The sequence below is a fragment of the Balaenoptera ricei genome, chromosome 8, assembly GCF_028023285.1.
Source record: "Balaenoptera ricei isolate mBalRic1 chromosome 8, mBalRic1.hap2, whole genome shotgun sequence".
Taxonomy (NCBI): Eukaryota; Metazoa; Chordata; class Mammalia; order Artiodactyla; family Balaenopteridae; genus Balaenoptera; species Balaenoptera ricei.
This window is the reverse complement of record NC_082646.1, coordinates 52,268,458-52,282,393: the sequence shown is the minus strand read 5'-3', so window position 1 is coordinate 52,282,393 and position 13,936 is coordinate 52,268,458. Positions and strand designations below refer to the sequence as shown.

The following is a 13,936-nucleotide window of genomic DNA, read 5'->3' as shown; positions in this document are numbered from 1 at the left end:
TTCAGGCTAGCTCTGATGTTGGCTTTCCTAAATTGTTGCCACTGAGGATTAGAATTGTTTTTGAAAATGTGCCTGGGCCTGGACTTTTCAGTCCCTCCAGCAGGGCAGTGGAGCTGTCCACCTGGGTAGAACTTATGCATCATGACGCTGGGGGTAAGGATCCTTGTAGTCCCAGGCTACTATGCCACAGGCTCTCCCTGTTCTAACTGAGAATCAGTAGATTTTTCTTGAATAAATGCTTCTCATTTTGTTGTATGCCTTCCAGAGTCTTTAAATGGTTTTTTTTGGCCGCACCACGTAGCATGTGTGATCTTAGTTCCCCAACCAGGGATCAAACCCGTGCCCCCTGCAGTGGAAGCTCGGAGGCCTAACCACTGGACCGCCAAGAAATTCCCTAAATGGTTGTTTTTGACAACTTTGTCTAGCTTTGTCATTGCTTCTTGGGGAGGATTTACCAAGCTCCTCACTTAGCCATTTCTGAAGTCCTGCTGATTGGTCAGTTGATTTTTGACAAAGATGCAAAGGCAATCTAATGGAGAACAGATAGTATTTTTACTAAATGGTGCTGGCACAGTTGGACAGTCATACGTAAGAAAGTGAGCCTCAACTCATACTTGGTACCATATGTAAAAATGTACTGAAAGCGATGATAAACAAATGTAAAACTCAACCTTATAGAACTTCTAGAAGAAAACATAGGAGTACTCAGTGAGTTACAAATCTTTGCTCAGTGAGTTACAAATCTTTGCAAATCATAAATATGACTAAGAACTTATAGCCAGAATATATGAGACTCTCACAATTCAATAGTAAGAAAACAGCCCAATTAAAAACGGGCAAATGACTTCAATAGACACTTTATCAAAGAGGACATGTGGCTGGTAATGAGCACATGAAAAAAGTGTTCAACATCATTAGCCATTAGGGAAATGCAAATTAAAACCACAATTAGGTGTCACTACACACCTATTAGTATGGCAAAACAAAAACAAAAACATAACCCAGAGAAATGATAATAGCAAATATTGACAAGGATATGGAGCGACTAGAACTCTCATACACTGCTGGTAGAAATGTAAAATGGTACAGTCACTTTGGAAAACAGTTTGGCAGTTTCTTACAAAGTTAAACAACATATACTTACCTGTGTCCCAGAAATCTCACTTCTGCATATTTACCCCGGAGAGATAAATAACTTGTACATGAATGTTTACAGTGGTTTTATTCTCCAGTACCTGTACAGTGTTAGCATATAGTTGGTTCTCCATAAATATTTGTTGAGTAAATGAATGACTTACTGTGATTATTAGTGAGGTTCACCTCCACCCCCCATATTTTATTGGCCATTAATCTCCATGACAGGCAAATGATACCTAAATGATTAGCCTTTTCAAAAAATGATATCGCAATGATCGATGTGACAGTGTATCCCAATGATACAATCAATTCTTTTATAAAGAAAGAAACTTCTCTAAGGTAGAATCTACAAACTTGAACATATAAAGACAGTAACACTATATGTGGCACAGACCTCTAGTACTGAACTATATTGAGACTTAAGTTAATTTTAAAAAATCGTAAATGAAGATGTATTTTACTCCCCCACTTTGTTTAATATGCCACTTATTTTCTTAGAAAGTATCATCAGAATTACAGTGTCTTCTGTGATACAGAAGTTTCTGGACCCATTTAAAGATCTATGGCAGAGATTGTAAATTGGCAGCCATTGAGTGAATTTGACCACAGATGTGTTTTGTTTGGCTTGTAGAGTATTGGTCAAACATAAGATATGGACCAGCATTTCACTCACTGCAAAAACCGGCTGGGATTAAGTAGTATTTCACCTTGTGGACAAGGAATGTGGTCTCCAGTTTGCCATAGCTCCTACCACTCCATAGTGTTTACCCAACAGTAAGGCCAAATGTGGGTTACCATATCATTGTGCTTGTGCTTTTGTTTTTCTTATACCTGGCCCCCTCATTCACTTATGATGCTTCTAAGGCTGTAGTATTTCATGATGATAGACTAACTTGAAAGATATAAAAATGTTAAAAATATCTGCTAACATGGTTAACATGGGTATTTTCTTAACGTAGTGTCTTCATTGGCTCCTCTGGCATGGAGCTGATCTCTCACAAGTAACCGTGAGAGGTTGGACAGCAGCTCACATAGCTGCAATCAGGGGACAGGATGCTTGCATGCAGGTAATAATAACTTTGGTTATTTTCTAAAAAAATTCAATAAGTTTAATTACTTTAGCATAGTTCTGTTGGGCTATTGCCTTTATTCTAATAATTTGATCCCATAGACTTAGTAGTTCTATGTTCTAAACAAAAACTTACTGGATTCCAGGACTCAGATATTTTGGTACCAACTGTCACTCAAACAGATTGTATAAGATTGGAAATTATATTATCTCTAAAGTAGTTGGCCATCTGTTGGGGTTGTTTTAAGGGATGTCATAGTCATGCCCAGATTATCTTCTTTATAGCTTGCCATGCCTAAAATTCCTCATTTAATGTATTTCCTGGCCAGAGTTATACATAAATATGTGGCAGGATCTAGTTTATTAGAGTAAATAGACTTAATCAATGTCGTGAAATGGGCTGGAACTTTGAGGAATACAAAATCATATAAGCAAACAGTCCCTGCCTATAAGAAGCCTGAGATTCTATTGGAAATGACAGTAACTTTACTCAGTGAGTTACAAAACAGTACAAATCACAGTCTCTGAGTAAGGTTCTCATGAAAAGTATAGATGAGAAGAACTGTAGAACTTAAGAGAAGATAGGGGGATCATAAATGGAGGAAATGAAATTTCAGCTAATTCTAAAAGAATGGGTTGATTTTAAAAAGATAAGTAGTGAAGAAGCATTATAGGTAGGGATGGTGTCAGGAGCAAATAAAAATAATGATTTTTATTTATTGAACACTTTTTATGTGTCAATCACCGTCTCCCATGCATCACTTCATTTAATACAATAATCTTATGAGTTTCCCTTCATGTAGGTTAGGAAACAGATTCAGAGAGTTAAGTTTGTTGCTTAAGTTAGTGACAAAGCCAGGGTTTGAACCTAGACTTTGTCCCATTAACCTCTATGCTATAATTCTATGTGAAATTTTGAATTGGAAAAATGAGGTGTGTTCAAGGAATATACCATTATATGAGTTTGACTGAGAGTAGATGATTTGTTCTGAACTAAGTTTAGATAAAGCCAGATTTGTAAAATGTCTTAGGAATAGAATAAAGATTCATTTGTATAGGAAAGAGAATTTTATATGTATACTATGCACATGTATATGTGTGTATATATATGTATATACACACATACACATACATACACACACATGCACATGGACATTAACAGGGGAATGTGGTAATGAAAACAGTATTTCAGGAAATTATTCTAGCAAGATGTATCCAGGATTATGTAGGATGAAGAGAGAGTTTGGAAGCAAGATAATCAGAGACTTTTGGTATTATCACTAACCATAGAGGGTGAGATTAGTTGGTGGCAGTGGGAAACAAAGAAAATTATTTAAAACATCTTGCATAGCAGGCATTGGCAAAGTGTAGTGAGACTGTAAGGTTTTGAGTCAGAACGACAGATAATTATGGCACTATAGATAGGGACATCTGAAAGGCAGGGGAGGTTTGGGAGGAAAGATGTTGAGTTTAACTTTGGCCCATGTTGAGTTTAAGGTGCCTATAGGTCATTCGGGTGCAGAAGGACAGGGCAGTTGAAAAGGACACTGGTGACAAAGATTTCAGGAGTAATAAAACTTAGAGAAGAGTACAGAGTACTGAGGATTGAATGTTGAAGAATGTTACTAGTAAGGATGGGAGGAAGCAGCAAAATGAGTAAGGAATTCAGAGGAGAAAGAGAGAGAGCCAGGACCCATTAGCGCTGTGCAAGTGAAGGAAGAAGTTGAAGTCAGGCAGAGTATCACAGAATAAAACTAAGGGGAATAGCACTTAAGGAAATGCCATTGAACTAGAGAACTCTCTATAGGGGGAGGCTGGCTATATTTCTATGCAGTGATAGGGACAGCACCCAATTTGCAGGTGGATTTGAAGTTGAGGCATTGAGGTATTTGAAAAGTAGGCAGTGAAAGGAAGGAGCAAATACAATAGTAACTTAAGGGGATATCAGGGTCAAATGAAGCTTTACTTGATGCTTTCCTTCCTCTAAGCATTAGTTTAACCCACTCCCTCTCCCTTGATTGTCCTTCTGTTCCCCAAAGTGATCTCTTCATTCTTAGAGCTTTTGTGATGCTTTGGGGTACTATACTATGTAGTTGTTACTTACCAAGGACTGCTTTGTATAGTTGATTGTCTTTGTCTCTACATGTGTCCTAATTCCCTAAGTTGATATATCTTCATATTCTTTGTAGTGACATAGTAAGCACTCAGTATATGGTTTGTGATGATTATTGACTAGTTTGTTAGTGGGAGTCAGGCAAAATCATGGATACTGTTCTTCCTAAAACTCTTGGTGGGAATTATGACTAAGTAAACTTTTGCTGAGATGCTGGTAAATATAGGCTGGTTAAAAAAGAAAAAAAGTCTGAGGGAGATAAAACTGAAAAATATTTGCTAATAATTTTTTAAACCAATTACTCTGTATATTATATAAAGGGGTGTGTTGTGTATATGATATAACCCATATGCAGAAACTGGGCCAATTGTAAATTCAGATGGAATCTCCTCAGATGCCATTAGAAGTTTGATTTGGAGCTTAGAACTGGTTACTTTAATAATGAAATCCTTTTATTGTATTCAAAACCCAGTTAATAAAAGATTCTGCTTTTGAAATAGAGGAATTTTAAATTTCAATTTTATTAGCTTAGCATTAAATTATTTAAGTTAGTGGTTGTTAATCTGTGCTCATGAAAAGTTTGTTTTATAAATTGTATGTACATGCTCAAATCAGAATGTGAAATCGGGTATACATGTCTCCTAGGCAATGTTAAAAAGGATCTCAAGCATTTTCTTAGGACTAGCTAAGAATTTCTCACACTTTGTGTGTAGCACACATGTAAGAACTTACATAATAGCTTAGCTATAGGTTAACAAATTCCTTGCCTTTAAATAATCTGCATCTGCATTTATGATTTAACATCTATATTCATATAAACTCATTCTTATTTCTCTACTTTCAGGCTCTTATAATTAATGGAGCCAATCTGGCAGCTCAAGATGATCGTGGATGCACTCCTTTACATCTTGCTACAACACACGGACATTCTTTCACTTTACAAATAATGCTGCGAAGTGGAGTGGTGAGGGATTCCTGTTAATAAGTGAGAATGTATAATGATATGGACTATAGTCCATACAGTCCATATCATATGGACTGACATTTGGTAGTCTGGTTATCTCTTCCTGACTTTGTAAATCCCTTATGTGACTTTGAGGAAGTAATTTGATCTCTCTCTTTAGCTTTTCTATCTTTAAACATGGGAGCAATAATTTAGATAAATCATCAACAACAACAAAAAAAACAGCTTAGTGGCACAAAATATTTCAGAGGCTATGGATTCTTCATGTCAGTTCAGAGTTTAACAGGGAAGATTCTGAAGCTTCCAGACACATCTTAACCAGGGATTGTAAATCTTTCTGAATTGCTGTGTGTTTACCTGTTTCTTTTGTAACTCTTATTTCATACACTAATTTAGAAAGTGATTTATATCTCCAGAAATTTCATTTATTGTGATATTTATTTTTAATATTACCCAGTGGTTGTAAAAAATAACTTCTTTTAAGTGTTAAATATTTTTTCATTAACTCTTTGGTTATTCTCCCAAGGATAAGATTTGATCATTTGAATCCATCTCTTTCATTTTATTGGTCAGGAACTTGTGACCAGTAAAATGACTACTTAAGTTCCTTTTTAGAAACGACTTTTATGTGGCTAGTTCTTTTTTAAAAGACTTTATAATTTCATTTGTATATTATTAGCTCATATGTTCAAATCAGTGGTTGCAGTAAATATTTCTATGATATTTAGTGTTTGCCTTATAGTTTTAAGAACAGCCTCCAATTCTCATTTGCAGAATTAAGCTGCTAGACTTAGTGTTTCGCCTGCAAAATGTAAAAAAACTGAGTCCTTGTGAATGTTACCTCTAGGATCCCAGCGTGACTGATAAGAGAGAGTGGAAACCTGTGCATTATGCAGCTTTTCATGGGCGGCTTGGCTGTTTGCAGCTTCTCGTTAAATGGGGATGTAGCATAGAAGATGTGGACTACAATGGAAACCTTCCAGGTATTCGCAAAAGCTAATATTTTGTTTTTCTATTAATGTAAACTTTAACAATGTTTGATCATGTTTAAGAAATTTGAAATGTCGTCATTCTAATATTTCCTAACAAACTAAAGTAGTAAATATGTAGACATGAACATTTTTTATCTTATATTATGTCTATGTTATGTACCCATCATGTGACTGATTTTTTTTTCTGGAACCATATCAGCAAAAGAGAAATATCCAAAATTAAACTTGGATTTACTCTTCCCACCAGCTGTTTCCCTCATCTACTGTCTAGTGTTATTGTTTTTTAACTTCATATGTCTCTTCCCCACAGACTACTTAAAAAAGTAATAGTACAGATAGTGGACACTAGTGTATTTGAGTTAATTTGCTAATTGCAGTTGTCTAGCCTGTGGTCAACTAGTCAGTTGAGACCTATACTCTAAGTACCCTGTCTTCTTCTAAGAGGTGCTGTAGAAGTTGAGAAGAGAGTTAGACCACAGTGAGATTGGTTACTGAAACAATACTTGAACTATGTCTTAAAGGAATCTTAGGTAGCAAACAAATGAACGGGAAGTCCAGGCAAAATAATCACTTTGATTATTAAAAACTCCCTAGATCCCAGTGGATCTCTGATTCCTTAGCTTGGCATGCTGGGCCTTCATAATTTGGCTCTGACCTTCCTCCCTGCCCTCATCTTCCATCCCTTGACACTGCTATCTTGGATCATTTTGCTTCTTTCTGAAGGATATCCTTTAGTGTTCATTTAGTGAAGGTTTGTTGGTATGAACTCTCAATTTTTGTGTATCTGGAAGCAACTATTTTACTCTCAGTCTTTTAAAAAAAAATTTTATATTTGACGTATAACATACATACAGAAAAACGCCCAATTCAAATGCACAGCTCACTAAATTTTCACAAGTGAACACTTCTCTGTGACCATCAGCTAAATCAAGAAACAGGGTAGTCTCCTTCGTGTCCTCTTTCTAGTTACTGCCAACTTCCAAAGTTAATCACTACCTTGACTTCCAACATAAAAATTAGTATTGTTTTTTTTCTGAACTCCATGGAATAAAATAATACACTGGTGTCTTTTTGTGTGTGGCTTCTTTTGACTTTCCAAAGTGGTTGTTATCAATTTATACATCCACAAGCAGTGTTTAAGGCTTTCAGTTACTCCACCTTCTCATCAGCACTTGACACTATCAGTTTTTTTAGTTTTAGTCATTCTTTTGAGTGTATAGTAATATCTCATTGTGGTTTTAATTTGAATTTCCCCTGATGACTAGAGATGTAGAACATCATTTCATATGATTAATGGCTGTTTAGTTATTTTCTTCTGTGAAATACCAGTTTGAAGCTTCTGCATTTTTTTTTTATTGAGTTGTTCCTCTTTTTTTCTAATTGAATTGTAGGGGTTCTTTATATATTCTACCTACAAGCTCTTTGTCACTTACATGTGTTGCAACTATCTTTTCCATTTAAGTATCTTTTCCATTCTATTGTCTTGCCTTTTCATTCTTTTAAGATATCTTTTGATGAATAGAAGTTTTCATTTTACTGTAGTCCAGTTTAATAAGCTCTTCCTTTATGATCAGTACTTTCTGAATCCTGTTAAAAAAAAGTAAGGAAAGACTTATTTTTTTTTTTTTTTAATTTTTATTTATTTATTTAATTTATGGCTATGTTGGGTCTTCGTTTCTGTGCGAGGGCTTTCACTAGTTGTGGCAAGTGGGGGCCACTCTTCATCGCTGTGCGCGGGCCTCTCACTATCGCGGCCTGTCTTGTTGCGGAGCACAGGCTCCAGACACGCAGGCTCAGTAATTGTGGCTCACGGGCCCAGCCGCTCCGCGGCATGTGGGATCCTCCCAGACCAGGGCTCGAACCCGTGTTCCCTGCATTAGCAGGCAGATTCTCAACCACTGCGCCACCAGGGAAGCCCGAAAGACTTATTTTAACAGGATTCAGAAAGTCTTCATTTCATGAAGACACTCTTTTATATTATCTTCTAGGAATTTTATATTTTACTTTCACATTTCCACCTGGAATTGACTTTTCTGTAATACAAGGTAGGGGGGAATTTCACTTTTATTTAGTTCTTTATTGAATTTGCCTGATCACTTTGTTAGTCTCTTGTTGCCTGCTCATTGGAAAACAATTCAACTTTTATTTCCTTAAACATGTATAATTATTTTATAACCATGTGTAGTATATTTTTTAATAGTATAAGGTAGAGGTTAAGAATGTGGCCTCAGGACTAGACTGCTTATATTCAGACCTCTGTCTTAAAAACTATTAATTCAAAATTTATTAAGCATCTGTGTGTCAGTCCCTAGGTGCTGGGGATATCACTGCAAATAAAACAGACAAAAGTCTCTGCCTTTGTGTGCGGTGAGGGGGGAGCCAGACAATAATAAAAATGAATGAACAGAATATATATTATATTAAATAGGGATATGTGTTTGGATTAAATAGCAAAGGGGAATAGAGTGTTACAGGGGATGAAGTTTGAAATAGGGTAGTCAGGGAAGCCTTCACTGAAGAGGTGACAGTTGGGTGAAGACTTGGAGTTGAGGGAGCAAGTCTTGATATCCTGGGGGAAGAACATTTTAGGAAGATGTAACAGCAATGTGTAAAGCTCCTGAGGCAGGGTTGTGCCTTGCGTTATTTGAGTAACAGCAAGTCGGTGTGGTTGGAACAGAAGTGAGGGGGTAATAGATGATGAGGTCAGAGAGGTAACAAGAGCCATTGAAGGATTTTGAGCGTGGGAGTGACATGATCTATGTTTAAAACCATCATTTTGGCTATTGTGTTTCTAATACTAGATTGTAGTGAGGGTGTGGGCGTGAGCGGTTAGGAGCTTGTTGCAATAATTTAGGTTACTGTTTGGTTGGACTAGATAGTGAGAAGTAATTGGGTTCTGCGTATCTTTTACAGATAGAGCCAGTAAGATTTGCTGATTGATTAGATGTGGGGAGTGACAGAAATGGGAGTCAAGGATGGCTCCAGGGGTTTTGGCCTGACCTTCATGGAAAGGAGAGCATTTCCATTAACTGAGATGGGGAAAGCTGTGTAAGGAATATGTATGCAAAAAGGTTAAGGAGTTCAGTTTTTGACCTGTTAAGTTCGAAATGCCTATGACACATTTCATGTATATGATGAGTAAGCAGTTAGAGGAGTCTGAACTTTCAGGGGGAGTTTTTTAGTGGAAGGTTCAGCTGAGAAAGTGTACAGTGGCATGTGCCAACTACTTATCTTGTGGACATTGTTACTTAATTGATTCTCCTGAGTTTTACTGGTCACTTGGGCACTGCCCTACTTCTCCAGAGCCAAGATTTGTATACAAATTGGAGTCTTTCCCAAATAGTCACTTCTCAAGAGGTGTAAAGGCTCTCTTGTTCTTTGTAGTCATTGCCTCTAAGCTTGTAATACCCCAGAACCATTCCTGTTTTTTGCAGCTTTTGGGTTATGGCTGTCCCTCAATCTGATTGATTATATTGATATTTTCTTTCAGGGATTCCTTAACATTTCTTGTCTGTTCGTGGTGTTCTTGTCTGTTTTTCTTGTCCTTTATGGCTTTAAAAAATATCTTTCCTATTATTTTCAAGAATTTAAGAGAAGAAATGGTGAGATAGTGTGTGTGCTTAGTCTGCAGTTTTGATCTAGTCTTCTTGTTTATAAAAAAAATAATGTTTATGAAAAAGTGATAAAATACATAGTGATAAAAATAACATTACCCCTATTTGCATAGTGACTATTTTGGTTTATTTCTTCCACTTTTTTCCAAAATATTAAGGTAAATTTATCTATCTAGCACCTATATTACATAGAAGGCATTTTTTTTCATATAATTATAAGCTGCACAGTTGGGATTTCACTTTCCAAGAAAATTTTCTGAGACCTGCTCTTTGGTGACCCTCACTTGGCCTCTCTACATTCACAGTAGGTGTAGCTATTCAACCATTTAATCTACTGCTGTGGCTTGACTAGAAGGCTGACTGAGTAAGGACATGTAAGCTGGAAAAATGGTCTGTTATTCTTGCATCCAGAGTACATCCCTGTTATATAGGATAGGGATAGTTGTCTCCCTAGGAGGATTAGAGTTAATGTGTTGTTTCTTTTTTCAAGATATTTTATTGTCAATTTAAAATTAAATTATTATTTTTTCTCTCACCTATAGTTCACTTAGCAGCCATGGAAGGCCACCTTCACTGTTTTAAATTCCTACTCAGTAGAATGAGCAGTGCCTCCCAAGCTTTGAAAGCCTTCAATGATAATGGAGAAAATGTATTGGACCTAGCCCAGAGGTTCTTCAAGCAGAACATTTTACAGTTTATCCAGGGGGCTGAGTATGAAGGAAATGATCCAAAAGATCAAGAAAGTAAGTAATAAACCTGAAGTGTTTTAGCATTTAATAAGTAGAATAAATGGAGAAGGAAAAGAAAGGAGTTATAAGACAAATGTTGTATTAAAATATGTTATGTATCACTGTCTACACATTCATCCAGATTCTGTTCTTTATATGAAATATTTTAAGCAGAAATATAGAGAGATTAATGTAATATAATGAACACTTTTTTTTTTAACATCTTTATTGGAGTATAATTGCTTTACAATGGTGTGTTAGTTTCTGCATTATAACAAATTGAATCAGTTATACATATACATATATCCCCATATCCCCTCCCTTTTGCATCTCCCTCCCACCCTCCCCATCCCACCCCTCTAGGTGGACACAAAGCACTGATCTCCCTGTGCTATGGGGCTGATTCCCACTAGCTATCTGTTTTACATTTGGTAGTGTATATATGGCCATGCCACTCTCTCACTTCGTCCCAGCTTACCCTTACCCCTCCCCGTGTCCTCAAGGCCACTCTCTATGTCTGTGTCTTTATTCCTTTCCTGCCCCTAGATTCTTCAGAACCATTTTTTTTTTTTTTTTAGATTCCATATATATGTGTTAGCATATGGTATTTGTTTTTCTCTTTCTGACTTACTTCACTCTGTATGACAGTCTCTAGGTCCATCCACCTCACTACAAATAACTCAATTTCATTTCTTTTTATGGCTGAGTAATATTCCATTGTATATATGTGCCACATCTTCTTTATCCATTCATCTGTCGATGGACACTTAGGTTGCTTCCATGTCCTGTCTATTGTAAATAGAGCTGCAATGAACATTGTGGTACATGACTCTTTTTTTTTTTTTTTTTTAATATTTATTTTATTTTTGGCTGTGTTGGGTCTTCGTTTCTGTGCGAGGGCTTTCTCTAGTTGCGGCAAGCGGGGGCCACTCTTCATCGCGGTGCGCGGGCCTCTCACTATCGCGGCCTCGCTTGTTGCGGAGCATAAGCTCCAGATGCACAGGCTCAGTAGTTGCAGTTCACGGGCCTAGCTCTGCAGCCTGTGGGATCTTCCCAGACCACGGCTCGAACCCGTGTCTCCTGCATTGGCAGGCAGATTCTCAACCGCTGTGCGACCAGGGAAGCCCCCTACATGACTCTTTTTGAATTATGGTTTTCTCAGGGAATATGCCCAGTAGTGGGATTACTGGGTCATATGGTAGTTCTAGTTTTAGTTTTTTAAGGAACCTCCATACTGTTCTCCATAGTGGCTGTACCAATTTACATTCCTACCAACAGTGCAAGAGGGTTCCCTTTTCTCCACACCCTCTCCAGCATTTATTGTTTGTAGATTTTTTGATGATGGCCATTCTGACTGGTGTGAGGTGATACCTCATTGTAGTTTTGATTTGCATTTCTCTGATGACTAGTGATGTTGAGCATCCTTTCATGTGTTCGTTGGCAATCTGTGTATCTTCTTTAGAGAAATGTCTATTTAGGTCTTCTGCCCATTTTTGGATTGGGTTGTTTGTTTTTTTGACATTGAGCTGCATGAGCTGCTTGTAAATTTTGGAGATTAATCTTTTGTCCGTTGCTTCATTTGCAAATATTTTCTCCCATTCTGAGGGTTGTCTTTTGTCTTGTTTATGGTTTCCTTTGCTGTGAAAAAGCTTTTACGTTTCATTAGGTCCCATTTGTTTAGTTTCGTTTTTATTTCCATTTCTCTAGGAGGTGGGTCAAAAAGGATCTTGCTGTGATTTACATCATAGAGTATTCTGCCTATGTTTTCCACTAAGAGTTTTATAGTATCTGGCCTATATTTAGGTCTTTAATCCATTTTGAGTTTATTTTTGTGTATGGTGTTAGGGAGTGTTCTAATTTCATTCTTTTGCATGTAGCTGTCCAGTTTTCCCAGCACCACTTATTGAAGAGGCTGTCTTCTCCATTGTATATTCTTGCCTCCTTTATCAATGATAAGGTGACCATATATGCGTGGGTTTATCTCTGGGCTTTCTATCCTGTTCCACTGATATATACTTTTCTTTTTGTGCCAGTACCATGCTGTCTTGATTACTGGAGCTTTGTATTATAGTCTGAAGGCCGGGAGCCTGATTCCTTCAGCTCCATTTTTCTTTCTGAAGATTGCTTTGGCTATTCGGGGTCTTTTGTGTTTCCATACAAATTCTGAAATTTTTTGTTCTAGTTCTGTGAAAAATGCCATTGGTAGTTTGATAGGAATTGCATTGAATCTGTAGATTGCTTTGGGTAGTATAGTCATTTGACAGTGTTGATTCTTCCAATCCAAAAACATGGTGTATCTCTCCATCTGTTTGTATCATCTTTAATTTTTTTCATCATTGTCTTATAGTTTTCTGCATACAGGTCTTTTATCTCCTTAGGTAGGTTTATTCCTAGGTATTTTATTCTTTTTGTTGTAGTGGTAAATGGGAGTGTTTCCTTAATTTCTCTTTCAGATTTTTTGTCGTTAGTGTATAGGAATGCAAGAGATTTCTGTGCTTTAATTTTGTATCCTGCTACTTTACCAGATTCATTGATTAGCTCTAGTAGTTTTCTGGTAGCATCTTTAGGATTCTCTACGTATAGTATCGTGTCATCTGCAAACAGTGACAGTTTTACTTCTTTTCCGATTTGGATTCCTTTTATTTCTTTTTCTTCTCTGATTGCTGTGGCTAAAACTTCCAAAACTATGTTGAATAATAGTGGTGAGAGTGGGCAACCTTGTCTTGTTCCTGATCTTAGAGGTAGTGGTTTCAGTTTTTCACCATTGAGAATGATGTCGGCTGTGGATTAGTCATATATGGCCTTTATTATGTTGAGGTAGGTTCCCTTTATGCCTACTTTCTGGAGAGTTTTTATCATAAATGGGTGTTGAATTTTGTTGAAAGCTTTTTCTGCATCTATTGAGACTATGATATGGTTTCTATCCTTCAATTTGTTAGTATGGTGTATCACATTGATTGATTTGCGTATATTGAAGAATCCTTGCATTCCTGGGATAAACCCCACTTGATCATGATGTATGATCCTTTTAATGTGCTGTTGGATTCTGTTGGCTAGTATTTTGTTGAGGATTTTTGCATCTATGTTCATCAGTGATATTGGCCTGTAGTTTTCTTTCTTTGTGACATCTTTTTCTGGTTTTGGTATCAGGGTGATGGTGGTCTCATTGAATGAGTTTGGGAGTGTTCCTCCCTGTGGTATATTTTGGAAGAGTTTGAGAAGGATAGGTGGTAGCTATTCTCTCAATGTTTGATAGAATTCTCCTGTGACACCATCTGGTCCTGGGCTTTTGTTTGTTGGAAGATTTTTTATCACAGTT

At 36.9% G+C, this 13,936-nt stretch overlaps 1 protein-coding gene across 2 annotated transcripts in view; it reads left to right on the top strand.

Annotated features, from left to right (window-relative positions):
* Nucleotides 1–13,936, top strand: part of ANKRD42 (ankyrin repeat domain 42) — a 75,567-nt gene that overhangs the window by 11,091 nt on the left and 50,540 nt on the right. Inside the window, exons 3-6 of one of the 2 annotated variants that reach the window (XM_059930687.1) lie at nt 2,097–2,204; nt 5,164–5,283; nt 6,131–6,266; nt 10,432–10,632. In XM_059930687.1, the coding sequence (XP_059786670.1) occupies nt 2,097–2,204; nt 5,164–5,283; nt 6,131–6,266; nt 10,432–10,632 (565 nt within the window). The remainder of the gene's footprint in view (nt 1–2,096; nt 2,205–5,163; nt 5,284–6,130; nt 6,267–10,431; nt 10,633–13,936) is intronic. The other variant, XM_059930688.1, reaches the window with a different exon arrangement.